The sequence below is a fragment of the Nymphalis io genome, chromosome 11 (assembly GCF_905147045.1).
Source record: "Nymphalis io chromosome 11, ilAglIoxx1.1, whole genome shotgun sequence".
Lineage (NCBI taxonomy): Eukaryota > Metazoa > Arthropoda > Insecta > Lepidoptera > Nymphalidae > Nymphalis > Nymphalis io.
In genome coordinates this window covers 2,973,069-2,997,731 of record NC_065898.1, presented here as the reverse complement: position 1 = coordinate 2,997,731, position 24,663 = coordinate 2,973,069, and the positions used below count along the sequence as shown (strand labels likewise).

Genomic DNA, 24,663 nt, shown 5'->3' with positions numbered 1-24,663 from the left:
ATACACCCGATTGAGGAAGCATTCCGAGAAAATCATTTTCCCGGATTTTGCTTATACGAATTTTAAAAGATAATAATATGTATTCGAAGATATCGTGTTATATAATAATATAAAACAGGATTTCAGTTGTTTGAATGTAAAGATGACTAATATGAACATTTTTAAACGAAATCACCAAGCTGTCACGTGATCCGAATTTTGCATACCGGGTTTGTCCAGGCTTATTTTCAAGGACTTTTATCCTTTGCACACCTCGAACGTGAAGTGAAAATCACGATTCACTAAGCATTCATTTTACAATATAATTTACTAAGAATTAAAAATAGATGCTGTACAAACCATGCATACACGGAACTGTGGCAAGAATACTAACAGCATTACCCCTCTTAATCGCAATTCTGATCCTCTGGGTGAAATATGAGATCAGTTCTCCTGTTACTAGTAGAGGTATTAAGATGGGATGTTATATTTTTAAAGGAATTAGCATGAAGTGTATATTATTAGCTTTTAATTTCCTTAAAACATATAGGTACCTACTATTTATTTATAGTTTGGCATTCATATTAGAATACGACAAATCAAGAGAATATCAGTGGTAAGTACATAAGTAAATTAAATAAACTATTTCCATGTAAATTCAATATATATAAAAATACATCTTACACCGTGGGACGGTGTAAGATGTATTTTTCTATTAAAATAGACCTAAACTATGTGAGTAAATATTTATTATCTAAGACGTGATTAGCAAATCTTTCTATTTATTTGTCTGGTATGTATGTCTGGTTTTTATATCTTTATAATAAGTATCGTTTTATTTAGAGACTAGGGGACGGAGATAAAAAGAAAACTAAGATAAAATGATCTCTATATAAAAACTTGCAACGTTCGAGATTTTATATCTCGATTTAAAATAAAATGAAAAAATCTTATATTTCGGTAATCCATAAATTTTCAATAGAATGTGGTAATCAAATTTTTAATGAAGGCTTAATTAAATTGAATAATGTTATCGCAGAGGAGGATAAAGGCGATTATCACACATTATATATTTTTACTAGTCTTCGACCGCGTCTTAGGGGGATGGGGTGTGTTATCCTATGTCCTTGTTTGGGCTTAAGCTTGCTTCATACTAATATTCCATAAATTCAGCTCAATGGTTTAGCCGTGAAGCGCAACAGACAGAGTTTCATTCGCATTTATAATATTAGTATAGATGTTCTGTTTATATTTTTAGGTATATAATGTCCGTATCGTTCACAATATATCAGATGTTATTATGGAATTATCATATGAACTAGTTCAAATCAATAAATAACTCACTTGCGATACAAAGCTGAGATGGCTTAGTAGTTATAACATTGGGGGAGGTTTGGGGGTTTAAGCCTGACTAAGCGCAACTGTATTTTAATATGCTCAATTTGCGTTTAAATTATTCATCTTGTCGTCGATGGTAAAGGAAACCCATCGTGAGAAAACCTGTATGTGTAGGATGATAATATTTCTCATATGTAACCAGCAACCTTCGATGCGGATTGCCTTATCGTTAACCCAACGGTGGGACATTTACGCATTTACTAGATGACGCGCAATAATTAATTATTCCTTTATTAAATAAAAATACTTTGCACAAGTTTGAGGGGTGAGTAAAGTATGTACAACCACGACGAACATACTCGCATCATCTTCACAAAATTAGCACCAAATTGACGGTGTAAGGAATGGTTTTTATCGCTTACATTGCCAATGTTATACATTAGTAGATCAGGTAGCGAGTCAACCCGTGGACAGTCATGTAAGAAATAAAAATATTTTTTTTTTTTTTTTATTTATTTATTAGGGAAACATACAGCATATCGTATATTACAACTTAATATAATAATCATATTTTAACACTTATGCCAGTTAAGTTTCCACTACTGTTTTAACAGGGAAGTGGACTAATTTTGATGTTACATAAAATATAACTATTTATGACAAAGTAAAATTTTAACGTAAATATGGTTATGGTTAATTAATAATATATTATATAATGGACTGTATCTCCGTATCCAACGTGCAAATAAACTAAATGAATCTTACAAGTTTCTTTTTGTTTTCCCGTTAATGTACGATGCCTTATTTTTAACATTTTAAAATGATAAATGAAAAAAAAAAAACAAAAATAGTGTAATATTATTTTTATGGACTCCACTGACTCAACATCCGCCCATATAAGAAGGTTTAAGGCCACGATCAATGCCAGTCGAGAGCAGATGCGCGTGCGCATACGACGCTAAAATTTAAAGATTATCTTATATATTAATTTTTATATACTGTCACTATGACGTCAGCCGTGATTAAGTTTAGTGCCGTATTAATGCTGGCTGGAGTCGTTTTGGCGGATATTGGTTAGTAAAATATATATTTTTTATATTTTCACGCCATAAGCGTTGGTAACCCTTCGGTTATTTTCCTCGAAATAATCGAGAAGCACTCTTAAAACCAATTGAAAAAGTTTTGTTGTCCCTAAATCATTTGAATATCTCTTTTGTTTTTTTAACCCTTATACCAGCGTTTGACCGTTGTCTTGCATGATGTTAAGCATCTCTCAATCAGTATCGAATTTAAATTTAAAATTTCATTTAATTTTTTAGAAATTGATAAATCATTTATTTATCCTTAAAGTTTTTAATCAAAACCTTAATAATTTGTTTGTTAATTTAATTTTGAACAATTATGTATTCAAACGTCTTATTCAATGTTAAGTGAATAATTTAAAATAAATTAAAATCTATGCCTTTTAATCTATGAAATTTTTTATACTAATCTTTTTAGGTAATTAATTTTATTTTTTATAATTGTATATATTATAATGATGTATATATTAAAAATAAATAACACATTTAACATAAATATAAACTATAAGGAAACAATTAAAATATGCACTTACAAACTTAATATTTAGATACTCGGTACATACAAAAAATCTCTAAAAAATAAGACTAATTATTGCAATTTATACTTAGCACTTTATACGAAGTATATATTTTAAATTAATGTAAATTTTATAACAATTGCTTGATTTTTAAAATAATTCTTTTTATTTTGTTAACAAATAAAGCAAAGAGGCAATTTAAACGTTAAGCGTTTAAATGTTGCCTATTGATTAATTAAGTTCTCTACATAAATTGTTTTCTCTTATTAAAAGTTTACTTAGAAGTCATTCATTGGGTAGAAGTGTCGGCGACTTCGTTTTTTTTTACCTTTTAAAATAGATATTGGATGTTTTTCAACATTCAATAAAAACTTTTTCAAATGTCAAATATATATACTGGATCAGATCAGGTTTATCGATTTTAAGTTAAGACAGGAGAAAGTTTTCTTCAGATATATTAATTGATAAGACATACAGACAAATAAATAATAATCTCCCATAAGAAAACTCAAAACTATACCGTCAATTTTTTATTTCAATTCATAAAATGAAAAAGTATAATCAAATAAAAATCGCTAATTCAACTTTATTTAACCTAAACCTAACATATGCCAAAGTTTGAATGTCCTTTCTTTCTGGCAGCTCACTTACTCTATCTTCCCTTTTTAAACGTAAAGACAAGATAACAAGAAGTGTAAATTAAACTTGACAATGATGTTAATCGGTTAAATCATCTGATTATAACAATGTCGTTTTTATATTGAATCAATTTTTATAATAGATCAATTATAATAAAATTACGTTGTACGTTTATTAATTTTCTCGAATGAAAATTAGTTTAACACACGCATATTTGTGTCTTCTAGTTGTTCTTTTCTATTGTGTAGATCTAGTGTACAGTAACAAAATTCTCTATTTTCATTCTACGGGAAATAAAAATACAGATTATAAAACAAGAAAGTGATAAAACTTAGTACAAGCTTAGTACGAATACGTATTGTTCAGTTTTATCAGTATTTAATTTAAATTAGGCTATAATCAAAGTTATAAGTCGTATAGACTCGTCTGCTAAATATTTGACGAACGCAAAAAAGCTACTTACAAATATGCTTAAGTTGAACTTCAAGTTATGATAAATGTTATTGGCCTATATTTATAAAAAAAAATATGACCCCATCAAAACTGCCAAACTCCAAATGAGCAAAATCATAAACAAAAAATTATAACTACCTTTACAGCTAAACGATTTCTATATAAATATCTATAAATGTATAATTATAAGAATAATACATCAATATTTGTCATTCAAAATTATTTCTGTGTAGTTTATTACCAAAGGGGGAAACAGAAACCCTTTTCTAAAGTAAATTAGTAAATATGTGTGGAAAGCCGTAAAATTATTAGTATTTATTATAAAAGGAGGCCTTAATAATTATGCATAATATAATCCTTTTAAAATTTGGAAGGTGTTGTTGCATAGGAAATAAACAAAAAATTGGTATAATTTGCTATTTATCTAAATTGCGGAAGATATTCATTTTTGTGGCAATTCTGTGGTCAGTTTTTTTTTTCATAGTGCTATTGCAATTAATTTAATTTATTATCGTTTTAAAAACAATGGTTTTTTTTTAATTACAATAAGGTAGTTGCAAAATCATATCATCATTAAATAAAAAAAATGATAATTATCAATGCTTCTGAAAAATGTTAATTATATTGAACTACAAACAATAGCTACATCTGACGTTTTATAAAAAATGTATATTTCCGTGAGCTTCGACTTTTTGCATATCTAAATGATCAATTAAACAAACGGAGAAAATTGCAATTACTTGCTTGTTTGTTTTAGCGTTCATATTTTCATTTTAATTTCTTTTTTTTTTTGTTTTTATGTGTTAATTTCTTGAAGGCCAGGTATATAATTTCATTGCAATAGTTATAAATACCATAAACAAATATTTACATACAAAAATTATTGTACAACTCAATTACATGTTATACTCAAAACTTATAATAGAAAAAATGTTGAAGGGAGACTTGTAGAACAAATATCAGCGATGGCGCTATGCCAATGAGATCTTCGTCTTGACTAGACGCGCGTAGAGGTCATTCTGTTGTCCGATGTTGGTATAATTATGTAATGTGGCTTATTTTCATGGTTACTTTGCCATGGTAATGTTAAATGACGAAACTTATATTAGATTAAAAAACAGCAATTAGGGGTCAAAGAAGATATTTAAAAAAAAATTTTGTTTCCCTCCTACCAGGATGATAATTTCAATATGTATTTACGATAAGTAGTAAATAAATATATGACATGTTTGCACTGCCGAAAGTGAATATATAACAGGCAAATCGTCTGCAACATTTATTTACTAATAAATTCGAGACACATAAAAATATTTTTATTATTACATGGTTTGTGTTTTAAAATACATTATTTATAATTTGTCACATATAATTGCCAGCGCTTAAACTTGAATAGCATACGGTTGTTTGAATATTTAACATAGTAATGACATGCGCTGGATCCGCGTGCCAATCGATCCGGTTCTAGCATCAACACTCGTCTGACTACATACATAGCATACAGTGCGACAGTGTACGGATTACAGGCATTGTTTATGTTTCTTATTTACATGACTAGTCCAAGTAACTGAATAGTACTGTTTATATATATATTTTGACCCTATGAACAGTCATTTCTATAACATAAAAAAATTAAAGCGCATTACGCTTTAGACATTTGTAGAAAAAACACGCCGTCTAATAGATTGTCATGTGGCATTGTACCCAATACGCAGGCACTACAAGTAACTTGCATTATTTAAGAAGGTGTTTTTTACAAGAATTAGTTTATAGTATTACAAGAAATCTCAATTTATATTTTTGTATTTAATCCATATATAAAAATATATTAAAAATAAATAAATATGTATTTATTTATTTGAACAGTATAAAAAAAATGTTGATTGAATTAGAAGTTTTATTTTTAAAACGATTCATGAGTGAGAGGCGAGCTTATGTAAAAGTTGCAAGTTGTGTGTCAGAATCAATAAACATACTAAGTTCCGAACTGTATGAATTAATAATGTGTTTTATATTATAATAAAACTTGTGTGTTCTATTTATAAAATATTGAAAATAACTTTGAAGTATTTGTAAAGAATATATTAAGTTCGTTTTAGGATCAAACATTATGAAAATCGAGTTGTTATTATTCAATCTGTTATCTTATTATAATATTATTTACTTACTTTTATAAAATACATAATAATATATTTCAGTTTGTTTTTCTTTTTTCGTTAGTATGACATATTATTGTGTTCTATAAGTTTTTGTATGAAATCTTAATAAAATACCATTTAAGTAAAAAACAGATGTAATATTTTTGTACACAATTTTTTTTTTTTGTATATAATCTTTAAACTAATTTGACTAAAAGGGAGGTTTGTATTGCAATCTCTTTCTAATGTATTTAACCCCTGTATTTTTTTAATCCGCTAGTTTGCTTATGACGTTTGTAAAATTCCTACTGATATTATAAGTACAATAACCGAATATCTATTTTATATATTTAATTGAAATAATTTTCCATTTTAATTCATCGCTACTGTCTTATGTGTGTATGTAGATTACTAATGTGGTAGTAACACTTATCTAGATACTGAGCTGCGTCCTGTTCAACCATTGGCATATGTTTACTGTAATCTCAAAGACTAACCTACTATGCCAGTCGAATCATTCACTCTGATAGTCGAGTCTGTGCCTCGGAATGCACGTAACGCCGTAATCCTGCGCTTGAACTATTTCCGTTCGTGTCAAATTGTTGGCCACATACAGAGTGCACTTGTTTGCCCACACACTTGTCCACTACAATAGAGATTTCCTGCGCAGTGCGCTAGTCTCCGTTGAAAATATTTTGAGTGAATTGGGATTTAATAGGTTTTCTCGATCCATCTTAAGCCTAACCATCCTTGACATTGCAGTATATTGTAGTCGAGAGCAAACTAATACTTCATTAAAAAAAATGGAAGCAGTGACCGGAATCGGTCAGAGAGAACATAATTTTTTTCTTTATTTAAGTTATAGTGACGTCACTATAAACGATACTAACATATATTATATACATTTATTAACAAAGCTGTTATATTACATCATGGCTTATAAGATCAATTATCTGTTTCGCTTCCGCGTTATCTTCATACATTTATTTATAAGCAAACAATTTTCTTGTCTCTATATTTTTATATAATATAGACGATTTATATAAACCTATCGTTATGTAGAAAGAATTTATTTATATGTAGCTATAAATAATGGCAAACATAGTTTATTGTGTACATTAAAAATTGAAATGTGGAGTCCTTGAAAAATGTCCCTATACTGTTTTAATTTTTTGCTGGTACGTTTATGCAAGCCGTCCTGGGTAGGTTTGACAAGACATATTCTATCGTCAAACAGGATTAGTATTGTAGTGTTCTGATTTAAAGGGTGAGCGAGGCAGTGTAGCTATAGGCACAAAGGACATAACATCATAGTTTCAACGGTGGCGCATTGGCGACGTAACGGATGGTGGTAACCATCATACAATCAGGTATCCCATTTGTCAATCTGTCTACGTATTATATTTCAAATAAAAAATATATTAAAAACTTAGTTCACAAAGCGTATGCTATTTGAAATTTATTATTGAAATGTAAATATCTTAAACGTACGAAAAACACTTTAAATTATAATTACTCGAAAGAACAAACCAATAACATCGTTGTTTCCTAAGTCTATTGTAAATAATAACATGGAATATTTGAATATGTAACACTTGTCATAAAATAAGCAAATCTTAGTTTGAAAAACTAAACAAAAACTAGTTATTTTTGGTCAGCTATGAATCAGCCAATATTACACTGAATTTACACTTAAAAACTCATTTAAATAATCGTAACAACCGGATGTTGTACAATTGGTTTTTTTTTTTTTTTGTAAATAATTTAAGCATCACTTGTATTGTATTAATTGAATAACGTTTCAGTCAAAATAATAGAAGGCCTTATATTTACCTAATGTCAATAATTCCAGCTTATCATTTTTATATCGCCTCGCATAAATACATTGCATTGATATATACCAGCTTAAAGATTGAGTGTCCCAGTGTACTCGACATAAGAGATCTTGGATCTTACTATGCTAGATTATTTATCTGCATACCGTTTTATCTTGCATGACAGCTTAAAATCAAATAATCACTAAACGATGTGTGGCTTATCCTACCACAAAAACTCCAAGGGTCGCAGCAGACTGGCCAATATAAACCGAAAATAAATTAAACCGGTTCTGTATATGTATATAATCAACACTATATAATAAAGCCGAAGAGTTCGTACATCTCTGAAAGTAGCAGTCGGATTAAAAAATATGTTTATATTTGATAACCCAATTTTTAAAAAAGGTTATAAGGTATTAACTTTTAATACCATCACGCTACGTGGACAAAGCAGGAACGATTGACACAGGTGAAACCGTGTGGAGTATATAGCCCTTATAAATCGGGGCTTTATATGTTATATACATACCATCAAGTAATGGTACGTACCTGTTTTCAAACTGTCAAAAAATAAGGTATTGGCTTTATACTCGCTACTGTAATGTTGTATACATAAATTTAAATCTCATAAAAATATTATGAACATATTATAGTGTTGCCATAGCAAAATATTATTAACGCATTCTTTATTCGCACGTATATTATACAAGTATTTTCCTCTATTAGGTGCTCTTAGCTTACTAAGAAAATCGCATAATAATATTTCCATAAACGTTGTTATTATTTCATTAAGAAGTAATAAAAGGTCACAGATTAAATTGCAATCATATATGTAATAAAGTGAACAATACATAAGCCGGATCTCTTAATAGGCTTATTAACAATATATATACATAAAAAGGTATTTATTATTTTATAATATTTTTTTAAAAATAGAAATTAGAATCGAAAACGAAGTTTTGACTGGGAAGTCCAACTTTTAAGAGTACAAAAGCTCTAATAATTATATTTTTATATTTATAACTAATGTTTGGAGCCGTAATAATAGATTGTAGATATTTTAATATTTATGTGTTTACAAACGTATGTAAAAATAACTAGGTATTTGTAGGTACACTGAGTACAAAAAAATATTAATCTTTGATTAAACAAAAAATAATGTCATAGTATTTCCCCGTTTCATCAATTCGATTTTTATTTAAGATATTTTGTTTTAATTTCAATTTATACTTATATGACATATAATAGAAAACACAACATATACAATTAAAGTCCTATAAAAACTAAAATACAAATTACAAGAAGTACACAACGTCTAATGTAAATTTCTTCTTGATCTTTTAAAAAGTTAAAAAATTATTGATAATAATCTTAAAGGACACAAAATGTCGGAATGAACTAAGTAACAAAAAACACAGCCAGTGTTGAATATCAGATCCATTGTCCGCAATTCACGAATATATCAGGCGTTGTATAAAAAAAAGGTAGGTCGATTAGTATCGCAGCTTGAAGAAAATTAAAAATGTATTTACAGGCTTTCTGTGTGAAATTTTGTCTAACTCTAAATATTATCCTGGGGTTTTAAAAATAATGCAACTTTGAACGATTCGAAATTCGATGGATAAATGTGACAGTGCAGGTCCCTTCCAACCACAATATTCTAAAATTCCTTTCAGTGCAATCCTCCTAATCAAAGGTCTTCTCCACTTCGTAATATCTATATATCGTATAGTTTACGCTATGCGTTGATAGATAGTCATGGCTTGTATATGTACCTATATATAAATATTGTATTTGCGCATTTATCATAATACATGGTCATATCGATACAAGGTAACCAGTGCCTTGACCCTACACAATACATTACATTTTGACAAACTGTGGTTGAAAATATTAACATAAATAATTTCACGTAAGCTTTGTGAAATCATATATACGTTTTATTGTGAATCACAGCAAATATCTATATAAGTATGTATTTACAAAAGAAAAATAGAATAAATATTTTATTTTATTTTTATTTTATTTTATTATTAAATAGAAAGCCAACGCTGTTGGCTGTTGTATATGTAGTATATCAGTTGTCTGGTTTCCATAGTACAAACTCTGTACAAGCTTAATTTGGGATCAGATGGCCGTGTGTGAAAAATATCCCAGGATATTATTATTATTATATCTAGATATTAAAATATTGATTCACGTTTATATACTTATGTTAGAATATTAAATTAACGATTCAACGAACAAGAATACATTATATATATATTGTCTTTTTTTGTAACTTTTAAAATATATGTATAAATACCATTCCTTATTGCTATTAGCATTTTTTTATTTAATTGCCGTCAAAAAATTTTATTTTATTTTATTTTGCCTGTTATTTAATATAGAAAATACAGCTCGTAAAAGGAACTTAGTTCTAATCGGTTGTATTCCACTACACCTCCGGTATTTTTATTTATTTTTGTCATTTACATTTCAATTTATTTCTCTTCCAGGTCTGAAACCAGTCACAGAAGTATGTCTTGGATGTATTTGCCACGCAATATCAGGATGCAAGCAAGGAACGCTGTGTGAAGGCGATGCCTGTGGCCTGTTCCACATCACCTGGGCATACTGGGCCGACGCTGGGAAACCCGTACTTCCAGGAACCTCACCCGACTCTCCCACGGGTAAGTTTATTTTTATGGTTAATCTAAACCAACAAACTGATTTTCCTGTACATATATATTTATATTATCCCATAGACAATTACTACGATTATCAATTAATTAAGCATACTCCTTATAGTTTATATTCTTATATTATAAAAAGTAAATCTCTTTTTAAATACCTAATATTAAGATGTTTTTTATTTATCTAACTTAAACAGAATGAAAACTTCACATGACTTTAAAAAAATGTTCAACCGCATACGTGACCCACATCAGGGTTAAATTCTCAGAATCGATTCATCCGTAATATGAGTAAGCTTTGACCATGAACATTTTCCAAGGTTTTAAGGCTCTAAATAACTGGTACAGAGATAAAAATTGCGTCTTTATATTGTTCTTTAAATTAATTAAAAGCATTATCTACATAATTATTCATATAATTGTGGCTTTTCGTAAAATGATAGGAATCTCCTTGGTTTTCCTGTTATCATTTTAAACTAAATAATTGAACATGTTCTATTTTACTATTTATTAATTATGTATTTTTTTACTTTCACAATATTCGACAATTTTTTCGATTTTGTACAAAATCTCTTAACAAATTTGACAGGTCGAAAAATATTGCCATATTATAAACATCCTGTTTTCAAATATGGCAAGTCTTGTCAACAGAAACTAAAATATATGTATTATGTAACACGAAAATTTAATATTTTAATTAATTAATTTTCAGCTTATCCAGACTGCACAAACAATCCCTACTGTGCAGCTGAGGCCGTTCAGAATTACATGAGGAAATTCGGCCAGGTAATGTATTTCTTAACAACTAGAACACATCGCCTCATAGCGATTCAATCACAACCTAATACATGACATTACTTGGTCTGCAATACTAATATTACAAATGCCAAATAGTATTTGTTTATTTGTTACGCTTTAATGACTAAACTGATCATTACAAAATTTTGCAAACACCCACACCCCGAATACGCGAGCGAAGCCGCGGACGATAGCTAGTTTTAAATAAAGTATCCATGATAATAATCGTAGGCGGGAATAAGCATTGATATATTTATGTTGGATATCGCAACGTTATTGAAATTTGCATACAGTCGCATGACATGAGATCATCAATGTCACTAGCTAACTTAAACAAAAATAAACAAACGATTTATTGATATTATTAATAAAGGTCCTATGATAATATGAACCAGTTTAACCTAATTAATATATTCGTAAGACATATCTGCCTTTGGTATTCACATTAATGCTAATAAAGGAATATTTTTTATAATATAAATCATTCAAGATATTTTTTTAAGTTATGATTTCTTTTTTTAAATTTTTTATCATCGAATTTTTAAATGACCATCCTTAAATCTGAGATATTTTTAAGAATAATCAATTTACAAACCATTTGACACATTGATTATATATACGACCGCGTTATACATTTAAAGAAACATATATGCTCATTTATGATATGATTATTTTGATAAAGTTCAGTCTGTTATTAATATTGGTCTAATGCTTCCACTCTTTTGAAGAGAAGATGTAAAGTTTATTGCACCACGCTGCTCAGACCGTTGGATCCATATGTGGTAGATTTTTATCCGCAACTTACAGGTTTTTTAATAAAAATAGGTAGGCGGACGAGCATTTGGGCCACCTAATGGTATGTGGTCACCAACGCCCATAGACATTGGCATTGTAAGAAATGTTAACCATCGCTTATATCGCCAATGCGCCACCAACCTTGGGAACTAAGATGCTATGTCTCTTGTGCTTGTTTACCCTTCGAGCCTAACACTGGCTCATTTACTCTTCAAACCGGAAAACCAAGTTCTGATGTTTTGCTCAGAATATCTGATGAGTGGATAGTACTTACCCAGACGAGCTTGCACAAAGCCCTACCACCAGCCAACTTGTGTGTGTGGTTTCGACTTTCCACACGATGTTTTGTTCACCAACAACAATGATGCGATATATTATAGAAAAAAAATTAGCACAAGAGAATTCAATGGTGCTGACTATATATAGTCTATCTATTTGACCATCCAATCACCTAAAATCTTTTAAGTTCTGTTTTATTACATATTTAGTATACTGCGTATGTATTGTACTTTGTTATTCCGTGTTAAGAACCTAATTTACATAATTCTCCATATTTAGCACGGTCAAATGATTTGGCCATGATGTCATGAAACTAGTTTAATAATTTGCGTTTTATTGACACTTCATTAAAAAATATCACCCGATTTGAATTTTTATATAAAAGATTTTGCTTTGCTATACTATACCTTTTCTTTTTGTTGCGTAATTATGTGTTTCTTTAAAAAATACCTCAGCCCTTAGTTATGACGTTGGTAGTGTTACAACCCCATGCCTCGGAAAGGAAGTAAAACCGTATTGGTCTAAAGCCTGACTCCCTCTATTATAGGATTGCCGTCCTATCATATTATGAAAGGAAATTACAAGATTCCGGACTAAATAAAAAGTTATCGAGTATTTAAATTAAGAAATTCTCAAAAACAACCTAGAGTTATGAAGTTGGCAATACAAGGCAATCAGTTATCTTCCTTCATTTCGGATATCCGCTGCATTGAACCATATAAATGAAGGAAAAGAGACTATCTATCTGAGTTTGGGCATTCACTTATGCCCTTTATATCTGTATAGCTGGCTAGATTTCGTTAAAAATGGCCGCCGTGACTGAAATTCAGAAGGAAGACTTGAGTCTAATAAACATTTACAAATTATTTTTTTATTTCCAGGATTGCAATGGCGATGGTGTCGTGAATTGCTATGATTATATGGCAATCCACAAGAAAGGAGGTTACGGGTGTGCCGGTGACCTACCTTTTAAGTACGTCAACGATTTCAACCAGTGCGTAGCAACTGTAGCTGCAGCGCAAGGCTAAGACACAGGATTTAGCTTTAAAAATGTCTTTTGCTCAAAAAATCTTTAACTATTTATGAATAAATATATTATAATTACTTATCTTTATTTTTAAGCCTAATAACACAATGAAAATCAATGTCAATTAGACGTAAAAAAATAAAAACCAGGAGATTTGTATAAATTTAAATATTTGTTTAAAATTATCGCTTAAAATTTGAGATATAATTAGTATTGTAAATTTTTAGTTAAAAATGATCATAAATAAGATTAAAACAAAAATAATGATAGTTCTATAACGTTATTATTATTCAATATATATTAAAAACAATTTAAACAAAACAATTAATTTTATTTACCTACTCCAAATTTAAAGTAGCCGTGCCGTATGTATGTATTAATTTTGCTTAAAAATAATAAATAAGTATTAATGAATGAATGAAGTACTTTGTATTGTTGTGAGCCCATTTTAAAGATAAGTGAGCCAGTGTAATCACATATGTGTGATGTCCCGATGTCGGCGGTATCCTAAGCCGAGGGCCCACAGGCCGCCTGGAATTTACCTACCAACATCCGGCTTGACCGAAAGTACTCGAACTTGGATTTACTTTTAAAAGCTATCTCTAAATATACTTTTATGGAATGGAATGAACGACAAATGGATTATTTAATATTTTTTTCTCTTTAACAATCTATGAGCGGAGATAAATGACGAATCTTAATTTAAAATTTGTGTATGTATGCAGTATAAAAACTGTTTCACGTATCACGAAAAAGAATTACATGTATGGCGCATGGTACGAATTGCAATAAAACTGGCTAGCATATACAAATTTATAGTTTTACCTCTATATAAACCTGTATATAATATATGCCGTCTCTTCATATCAATTATTTTGACGATTTTGAAAACCTTCTTGAGCTGCATGTACCTACGGTAGACCATACAACTATAATGGGTGACTTCAATACATGCCTTATCCAATAATCGCCTTAGAAATGTTTTAAACAGTTCCAATCTTAATATTCTTCCAACCAACGCCACTCATTTCTTTCCTAATTGCTCACCTTCTGTTTTAGACTTGATGTTAGTGTCTTCCGTTGATCATGTCGTGACGCACGGCGAGTTACCTACTGAAACGTTTTCCTATCCTACATAATTCGACCACCTAAAGCTAAGCCTACTGTTATTATGCGCCTTAGCTTTTATAATTTTAATAACACAGACTTTAAGACAGTATTTAACTCCCAATTAATGGAAGATAAATTAAATATATTTAACTCTCAGCTTGTACAATTGTTTGACTTGCATGCACCTGTCAGACCGGTTAAGCTTAGATATAATCATATCATCTTCCTGCAGCATGGCTAACTCAGGATATTAAATTATTGATAGTTAAAATACTGCTAAATTTAAATACAAAATCAGGCCTACTGATGCTAATCTTCTAGAGTACAAAAAGTTACGTAATTGCTGTAGCAGAGTTTGCCGTGATGCACAACGTAAATTTATACATTCTTTTCTTGAGCACAATAACCCCAGTAAAACCTGGAGATTTCTCAAATCTCTAGGAATAGGTTGTCAAAAGAGTGAAAACTTGCATAACATTCTCTTAACACCTTCCTCACCACTAATAATATCATCGATGGTCAAACTAATATTAACACCATAAAATGTCTTGCCTCATTGCCTATTCCTAATTGCCCATTCTTTGAATTTAATCCTGTGTCTCCTATAGACGTCAAAAAACACATTACTGCTATAAAGTCTGATACAGTTGGCAGTGATGTTATTAGCAGAAGAATGATTCTCTTATCCCTTGATTGTATTCTGCCTGTCCTATGTCATATAATAATTTTTTCCCTTTCTACTGGTATCTTTTCTAGCGCTTGGTGCACTGCCTATATAATTCCTATCCGGAAAACCTCCAATCCTTCCACCAACCTACATTTTCGTCCAATTTCCATCCTGCCTTTCTTATCCAAAGTCCTTGAACGTGTTGTCTATTCTCAACTTTATCTATATCTAAACAGTAACAATTTCCTTAGCCCACTTCAGTCAGGTTTTGTAATGGATATAGCACAATTGCAGCGCTTGTCAAAATATGCGATGACATTCAATTTGCAAATCGACAATGCAAAACTCATTACAATCATTGTTCTTCTTGACTTTAGTAACGCGTTTAATAATGTCGACCATGATTTACTTTTAGCAATGTTGCGTGCGCTTAATTTATCACCTGATACCGTAAACTGGGTTCGTTCATACCTATGTGATAGGCAACAGTACCTAAGTTTTGACAATATCTTATCTTCTTCTTGTTTTCTTCAATCTGATATACCGCAAGGTAGCGTTCTGTCACCGTTGCTATTTTCTATTTTTATTAATTCCGTCTTATCACTTCTTTCCTGTTATTATCATATTTATGCCGATTATCTAAAGTTATGCGTAACTACACCAATTAACAACCTCGCTAATGCTATCTAAACATTAAATTCCGAAACCGAAAAAATTGCAGTATGGTGTCGTTCATATGGACTTTTAATAAATCCGAGGAAATCGCAGGTGGCTATTATCAGCAGCTCCCAGCAATTGCACAAAATTAATCAGTCCCGAATCCCTCCCATCCTTCTTAATGGCACTGCGCTTCCACTACTCCCAACGATTAAAAATTTAAGGCTAATAATAGATAAGTCACTCTCTTGGGTTCCTCAAGTAGTAGAAGTGAGTCGAAAAATTTTCGCCTCCATTGGCTCTCTCAGGCGCTGGAAAAAGTTTATGCCGTATAAAACCAAACTCGCCTTAGCCAACACTTTGCTTTTACTCCTATTGGACTATGCCGACTCAGTCTATTTAGATATTTCTGAGGAACTGCTAAATAAACTAGAGCGCTTACATGTGTATTCGCTTCATATTTGGATTACGTAAATAATATGATCATATTACCCAGCATCGTAAGACACTAAAGTGGCTGCCAATAAGGTTGCGTCGAAATATGCATGTCCTTTCTTTGCTTTGTACCATACTCTACCATCCTCAAACTCCAATGTACCTACAAGAGAGGTTTACCTTCCTTGGCTCTTATACATTAATCAATTTACTCTCTGAGCAAAACAATAAATTGCTGATCCCTCTGAGTTGTACTAAAATTTACAGCAATTCCTTTACGGTGAAAGCAGTCGAACTATGGAATTCCCTGCCTCAAGAAATTCCTCAAGCTGAATCCATAAATATATTTAAGAGTCGTTTGTATAATTATTATTTATCAATATAACTATAGCATGTTGTATTATTATATTTTTTTTCAGCCTTTTGCCAGGCAGGCAGGCGGATTGGTGACCGCAGTGGCTAGAAATCTTTCACTACAAGCGCTGCTGCCCGCTATCAGGATTTGCATTTTCGGATTACAGCATTTGTGTGGTTATACCGCCACGATTTCGGTCGCCAGAGCCTCGTTCGTTGATTAGCAGAATGTACCACGAGCAGGTGAGATTGACGGTAGAGAGCCTAGGTTGTTGTCGGCTCCCCTTATATCCTATCATTATATGTATATGCTTATTTATTTCTTATATAAGTTTATATGTATGTATAAGTGTATATGTATGTTAGTATATTACATATTTGTATTATGTTTATAAGTTTTCAATAAATTTTAAGTATAAGATGATCCTGGCAAAAAAAAACATAAATATTTCAGTAGGTGATTTTATTTTTATTGATGCCTTTGCATACTAAATGTACTACTTGTTATTATATGTTATTATATGTTTGTAAATTGTGTGCAATAAAGTAAGTGAATTAATTTTATATATAAGGCGCTCATATTTTTTCTGATCCCTTTAGATACAGTCTTTACTGTCCAGTTTGTCTGAATATTTGAAAGAGATTGGTCTTACCTTAGGTACCACCCACCGGCAGGGTGGAGAGAATTCGTTGTTGTGGGTACGTACTTCTCTCCCAACCGCGGCCTGGCGGAGTTCGAGATTTATCTCGGCTCGATCAGAGCTGCGGTGACCAGGCAGTCACCGAGGCCGATACTGGTCTTGGGCGACTTCAATGCTAAGTCACGTGCCTGGGGCAACCCTGCCACGAATCCGCGAGGAAGGGCTATTCAGGTGTGGGCACTTCTCTCCAGCCTGTCCCTACTCAACAGGGGGCAGGTTTACACGTGCGTGCGGCAACAGGGGGGGTCCGTGGTGGATCTCTCTTTCGCCACCCATGCTGTAGCACGCAGAGTGTTGAATTGGAGAGTAGAGGAGGAGGTGGAGACTCTGTCGGACCACAGGTACATCCGGTTTGAGATCTCTACCTCTCGCAGGTCGGTGGAACCCTCTAGGGTGCCAACCACGCTTCCAAGGTGGTCTCTTAGCCAGCTAGATCGTGAGCTGGCCAGGGAGGCTGCCATCGTACAGCGATGGGGTTCCACAGGAAGGTGGGAGGGCGCCAGTGCAGAAGAGCTAGCGGGCCACATGCGCAGTGCCCTCAAAGAGGTCTGCGATGCTGCCATGCCTAGGTTCCGGCAAAGAGTTCCGCGCCGGCAGGTGTATTGGTGGTCGCCCGAAATAGCAGAGCTTCGGGCGACGTGCAGCCGGGCGCGAAGGGCTTACGTCCGTTGTAGGAGGCGCAACGGTTTGGATGCGGACTTGGAGGGACAGCTATTGGCCGCTTATCGTCAGCTAAAAAAAGACCTACAGCTGGCGATAAGTCAGGCCAAGGAGAAAGCTAGGGAAGAACTACTGGCGGGCCTGAACCGGGACCCCTGGGGGCGTCCGTTCCGCGGTGTGCGTGGAAAATTCCGCACGCAGGGTGCCCCCGTGACAGAGACAATGTCATCGGATCTCCTCCTGCGCCTGGTCGGGGAACTTTTCCCCCATCCAGGTGAGCATGTCCCTCCACAGATGGTCCCTCGCTCTATGATTGACGACACAGTGGCTCCACCACTGATCACGGAGCGGGAGATGGAGGTGGCCTTCGACCGCTTGAGGGCCAAAAACACTGCGCCGGGCCCAGACGGGATTCCAGGGCGTGTTCTATGTGACGCTCTGGAATACCTAGGCGTAAGGCTTCGGGAGCTGTTCGACCAATGTCTGTGCAGCGGGCAGTTTCCGAAGCCTTGGAAAGAGGGAAAGTTGGTCTTGTTGCCAAAGCAAGGTCGACCGCCAGATTCTTCCTCGGCATACAGGCCGATTGTGCTGCTGAACGAGACGGGCAAATTCTTCGAAAAAATTCTCGCTGCCCGTCTTATTCAGCACCTCGACGAGGTGGGGCCGGGTCTGTCAGAGGCTCAGTACGGGTTCAGGGCGGGTCGATCAACTATCGACGCCCTGGACGCCCTGAAAACCCGGACCACGGATGCGGTGGCCCGAGGGGACGTAGTTCTGGCGGTATCGATAGATGTTGCGAACGCCTTCAATAGTCTTCCTTTCGAGACTATTGGGGAGGCACTCCGATACCACGGGGTGCCTTCCTATCTCAGGAGGCTGTTGGGGGCATACCTCCAGGACCGGGTAGTCCTCTGGGAGGGGGGCGATGGGCGTCTTGTCCGGCGTCGGGTAGGCTGTGGCGTTCCGCAGGGGTCAGTTCTCGGCCCAATTCTGTGGAACGTTGGCTTCGACTGGCTCCTGCGGACATCCGTCCTTCCCAGAATGGGGGTGTTGTGCTATGCGGACGACACTCTCATCACGGCGACAGGGCGGAATTATCAGGAGGCGGCTCGCCTGGCCGAAGTCGGTACGTCGCTCACAGTGGACCGCATAGGAATGTTGGGCTTGAGGGTCTCCATCTCAAAAACGGAGGCCCTCTTATTCCACGGTCCACGTCGAGGCCCCCCTCGAGGGGCGTTTATCACCGTCCAGGGGACGGTGATTAAGGTGCAGGCCCACATGAAGTATCTGGGCCTGACCCTGGACGGAAGATGGAGCTTCGGGCAGCATTTTGTCCAACTTGGCCCGAAGCTCATCAACGCTGCTGCTGCCTTAAGCCGGCTCCTACCAAATGTAGGAGGGCCGGAAACGCCATGCCGGCGATTATACGCCGGTGTTGTGCGGTCCATGGCTCTGTACGGTGCTCCCATCTGGGTGGACGCTCTCACCGCTCGGAACAAGGTTCTCTTGCGAAGGCCGCAAAGAATCATAGCGGTGAGGGTGATACGCGGATATCGTACGGTGTCGTGGACGGCGGCAACACTTCTCGCGGGCGATCCGCCTTGGGAGCTCCAGGCGGAGGTGCTCGCGGAAGTGTACCGGTTCCGGGCGGAAGTGAGGTCGCGTGGCGACCGTCCAGGGTTGGAGGAGGTGCTGCGAATCAGGACTCTCGCCCAGCAAGCCCTGATTCGCAGGTGGGAGGAGGATCTGAGGTCCCCATCAGCAGGCCTGGCGACAGTGGAGGCGATCCGTCCCCACTTGAGTCGCTGGGTAACGAGAAAAGGCGGCACACTGACCTTCAGACTGACTCAGGTGCTTACTGGACATGGGTGCTTCGGTAAGTACCTGCACGGAATAGTCAGGCGGGAGGTAACGCCCTCCTGCCACGAGTGTGGTGCGCCTACGGACACGGCATGCCACACTCTGATGGAGTGTGCCGCTTGGGGGCCTCAGCGTCTTTCCCTGGCGACTTTAATCGGCGGAGACCTTTCGCTGCCGAGCGTGATAAATGCCATGCTTGGTAGCGAAAGGTGCTGGATGGAGATGGTCTCCTTCTGCGAAAATGTCATGTCGCAGAAGGAGGCCGCGGAGCGGGAGCGCGAGGAGAGTGCCTCCGCTGACCCGCTTCGTCGAAGAAGACCGGGGAGAAGACGCCAGCGCTATGCGCATCTTCTCCTCCCGCCGTGAGTGTCGCCGGGGCCAGAGGGTCTCTGTACCCCGAGTGCCCCCTAGGATTTGGAGGCCCGCAGAAGCGGGCCAACCGTCGGGACGGCACGGTAGTATGCGCAAGCGATCCCGTGACGTCCCCCGACAAGATGGAGTGGGTACCGCTGGTTTTTTAGTGGGTATTCCGGCGCCTTCAGCGCCGGCGAGTCCCACATACCCCCCCACCTTATGTGGGGGAAACACATAAATGTGTTTTTCCAGCGAGAAAAAAAAAAAAAAAAAAGGTACCACCCACCGACTATGCACCCACTATTCTAAACGCAAAACTTCAGTACTTGGTATTGTTGTGTTCCGATTTGAAGGGTGAGTGAGCCAGTGTTATTACAGGTACAAGGGACATAACATCTTAGTTCCCAAGGTTGGCGGCGCATTGACGATCTAAGCATTAACATTTCTTACAATGACAATGTCTATGGGCGTTGGTGACTTACCATCCGGTGGCCACAGGTCATCCACCTACCTATACTATAAAAAAAAGATATATTTAACACATGTTGCAGTCTTGTTCTTTCTTCATTTTTCTTATGTAAACAATAAGGTGTATCGTTTCTTAATATACTTATGTATATCTTATAAATTATTCAAATATAAATTCGTTCAACGCTCTTTACGGAATTTAACTTCTGAGTGATTTGAATTTTGATTGAACTGATAACGAATTATAACTCAGCTAATGAGATATATTACTTATAACAATGGTAATGAATACAAGGTATTTGATAATGAATACATACAAAACAACACGCTATAGATATTTGACTAAATATTTTTAGTTAATCAGATTTCTTAACTTTAAACTTGTACGCCTCAAAAAATGAACTTGTAAAATGAATATTAACAATTTGTTCTAATCAATTATCTTAAGATAAAAATTTAGTCAAAATCATCTTTAATTTCCGTCCATTGTTAAATTTTATTACCGTACGTATAACCTTCTAGACACGACCGAGGTAAGAAGCTTTGGCTCACGGATGTTATAGTTTAATATTTAATGCAATTAAAGAACAATTTGACCGTCATGATTCTTAGAATTATATAACGTAATAAATTGTGATTGGTACGTTATAATAATATATACAGAAATTTAATTTAATAAATTCAAGTCCTTGATCCGCACTAACTTATCGATGGTATGACTTATCGGTTTTTATAAAACACAGTTACATTTTAGATCCGTCTTTTCAACCGAAGTGCCTATTGTCATAAGTTTTTGTGGATGAAATTATGTCATCGTTCGATTTTTCGATTTCGATGTTCGATGTTTATGGAAAACGCAGTGTTTTATATTGAATGTTAAGATTTCTTCATTTAACTCCGGACCTCTGTGGATTGACGTGAATATTTGCTGGTGAAATGTGCACAAAAATGTTATCAAGAATATTTGTGAGTTGTTTATTTATCAGTATTATAACGGGTATGTATTGATTTTCTTAATACCATTATTTATATATATAGCTTTCTAGTAATAATACAAGCGCTGGCAGAGATTCTTCAAATTTGTTTTTATAAACATTGTCGAAAGAAAATTTCCGTTTTCTAAAACGCATTATTACGATACAATATAAAAGTATTACTGTATGTTATATACTAAATAAGGTTAAATTAAACAATTTTGCTTTCCCTATTAAACCTATAAAGGTTTATTTTTAATAATAAAAACAACTTTACTCGTTTTCACTCAAAGCTGGTTTTATATCAAAAATGACTTGCCTCCATACAATCTTTTAACACCAATTAACCCCTATTCGAGTTAAAAAATCCTACTCGTCCTATAATCGTGCTTATTTAATCAAGGTTTTCCTTTTTAACAGTCACATCACAACCTAGTAACTTAATAAAATTATATTATAACAATAATTTCATATTTAATTCAATTGTAATGCAATCATTTTAGGTGGATACGTATCCAACTTGAACGATGCTTGTTTACGATGCCTTTGTCACGTGTCCGGTTGCGATCTATCCCATGGTTGTTCTGACGGTTATTGCGGACCTTTCTACATATCCAGAGTGTACTGGGTCGACGCTGGAAAACCAACTCTACCAGAAGACAGCCCTGAGAGGAAAGAAGGTACAAAGCTTAAGCTTTCCTACATAATTTATACGCCAAAGGTTGACCTTTGGCGTATAAATTACTATAATATACTAAGCGTAAATACTTGTAAATGACTTTATGTAGTTAGGAATTTAATTTAGACTCCTTTTTTTAAGCTCCTTTTTTCATTTTTTTTAACTTTGACTAATTAAAGAAAAAACACAGCATCTTTGTTCTCAAGGTTGTTGGCGCATTGGCGCCGATGTCTATGGGCGGTGGAAACTTCCTATCGCTATATTTTTCCTATTTCATAAAAGAAAAACTAATTTTTAGTTTATTTAAATATCGATTATTGAGGCAATTAATTCGATTGTTTTGATCTGACGAGTTTTATTATAGCTCGTTTTATTATACCAAAAACACATTTCTACATATTTAAATAATCTTTACGTTCTTCATGAAAAGTCATACTTACAAAAATGTATACTTTGCACTTTGTTGTAACTGACCGCTAGATAGCGTTGTATATGTTTAACCGCGATTTACATACAAAGGATGATACATAGGATATGGAATATCACCGCTCTTTTGATAATCCTGCATTACGAATAAATATTAAATATGTTGTTCTTCTTCAACAGCTTATGAAGATTGCGCAAGAGACTATTACTGTTCTCAAAAAATTGTACAAAGCTACATGGCGAAGTTTGGAAAGGTACTTGTACAATTTTATTAAATTAAAAGTTAATGTTTAAGTTAAATGAGTTGATAAAGTTTTTATAAAAACCATAAAATGAACATTAATGTGTTGTTCTTTGAGTAACATATAAGTAACATATAACATACCATGTAAATAATAAATTAAGAATTGCGGTCTTCTGTATTTTTAACTGTAGCAACATTCATTCAGAGCTTTAATTATAATGTTGCAAGTTGACGACCTTATTTGTTAATACCTTTTTTTTTAAACTATTATATGATAATGATTGTCTTTCTAAACAATTTACCACAGCAACAATCACTTTGGTGACCAGTTAACTGTGCAAGAGATTTTGTAGCCAAGCACAAGAGCATGTGAATGGTCACATAATCTGATGGGACAGTATCCCGACATGATCGCCTTTACGTGACTTCCGAGGCACAAGAGTCTAAGCATTGACAATTTACAAACGGTAGTCTACTGATAATTTCTTGACAGAAAACCCATCAACTGATAATTGGCCATACCCTTGTTTGAACCAAGAAACTCTGTATCAGTACACCGCTTCAACGCTAAACCGATATTGCCAGTTCGGAGCATGAGTGAGCCAGTGTAGTTATAGGTAAATAGGATATTACGTCTTAAGTCGAATGTTAACCGTGTAAGGAATATTTAATATTTCTTAATGCCAATGAGCGGCGCAGAACTCACTTACAGGTGCAATTGAGATTCTTTAATTTTTTATATCGAATATAAGGTTTTTTTTTTTATATAGAATAGGAAGGTGGACGAGCATATGGGCCAATTGATGGTAAGTCTGGATAAGATGGTCACCAAACGCCCTTAGACATTGGCATTGTAAGAAATGTCAACCATCGCTTATAGCCAATGCGCCACCAACCTTGGGAACTAAGATTTTATGTCCCTTGTGCCTGTAATTACACTGGCTCACTCACCCTTCAAACCGGAACACAACAATATCAAGTATTGCTGTTTTGCGGTAGAATATCTGATGAGTGGGTGGTACCTACCCAGACGAGCTTGCACAAAGCCCTACCACCAGTAATTTATGTTTATGAAAATTGTAGATTTTATTATATGTGTATTTTTGTCAAATTTCAGGACTGTAATGGTGATGGTGTAACAAACTGCTTCGACTACATGATGATAAACCACCACGGGCCTTCGTGTTCAGCGCCGTTGAATACAACGTCGTTGGGGCGACATCGACTTCAACTCTTCAATCAGTGCCATTTTAATCAATACTAATATTTTTTCAACGCAAGGCGATTAGTCAATTTATAACAAATATAAACATCATTATGACAATAAAACTTAATAGGGACCATAGACACTGAAAACGTGGACCATAAAATTCGATTATTTAATAATAAAATCGATTATCAAAATTAACAAATCGTTTGTAAGACGCTCGTGCTTGTAAATCGTTCGTGACATTGATCAAAATGAAAACACATATAATTGTTTTTTCTATTATTAATACATAAAACGTCAACTAACCTATTAGCAATACATTTTTAATT

The 24,663-nt window shown here is 34.7% G+C and overlaps 2 protein-coding genes across 2 annotated transcripts; both read left to right on the top strand.

The window, feature by feature from the left end:
- Positions 1-2,199: 2,199 nt before the first annotated feature.
- Positions 2,200-13,612, top strand: LOC126771692 (lysozyme-like). The gene is made up of 4 exons (XM_050491715.1): positions 2,200-2,390; positions 10,460-10,633; positions 11,349-11,422; positions 13,390-13,612. Exons 1-4 carry the CDS (start codon positions 2,324-2,326, stop codon positions 13,534-13,536), a joined length of 462 nt encoding a protein of 153 aa, XP_050347672.1. The 5' UTR covers positions 2,200-2,323; the 3' UTR covers positions 13,537-13,612.
- Positions 13,613-21,409: 7,797 nt separating this feature from the next.
- On the top strand, positions 21,410-24,609 carry LOC126771693 (lysozyme-like). Its single transcript, XM_050491716.1, has 4 exons — positions 21,410-21,798; positions 22,279-22,455; positions 23,061-23,134; positions 24,242-24,609. The coding sequence occupies exons 1-4, from the start codon at positions 21,738-21,740 to the stop codon at positions 24,386-24,388; spliced, it is 459 nt and encodes a 152-aa protein (XP_050347673.1). The 5' UTR covers positions 21,410-21,737; the 3' UTR covers positions 24,389-24,609.
- The last annotated feature ends 54 nt before the right edge of the window (positions 24,610-24,663 follow it).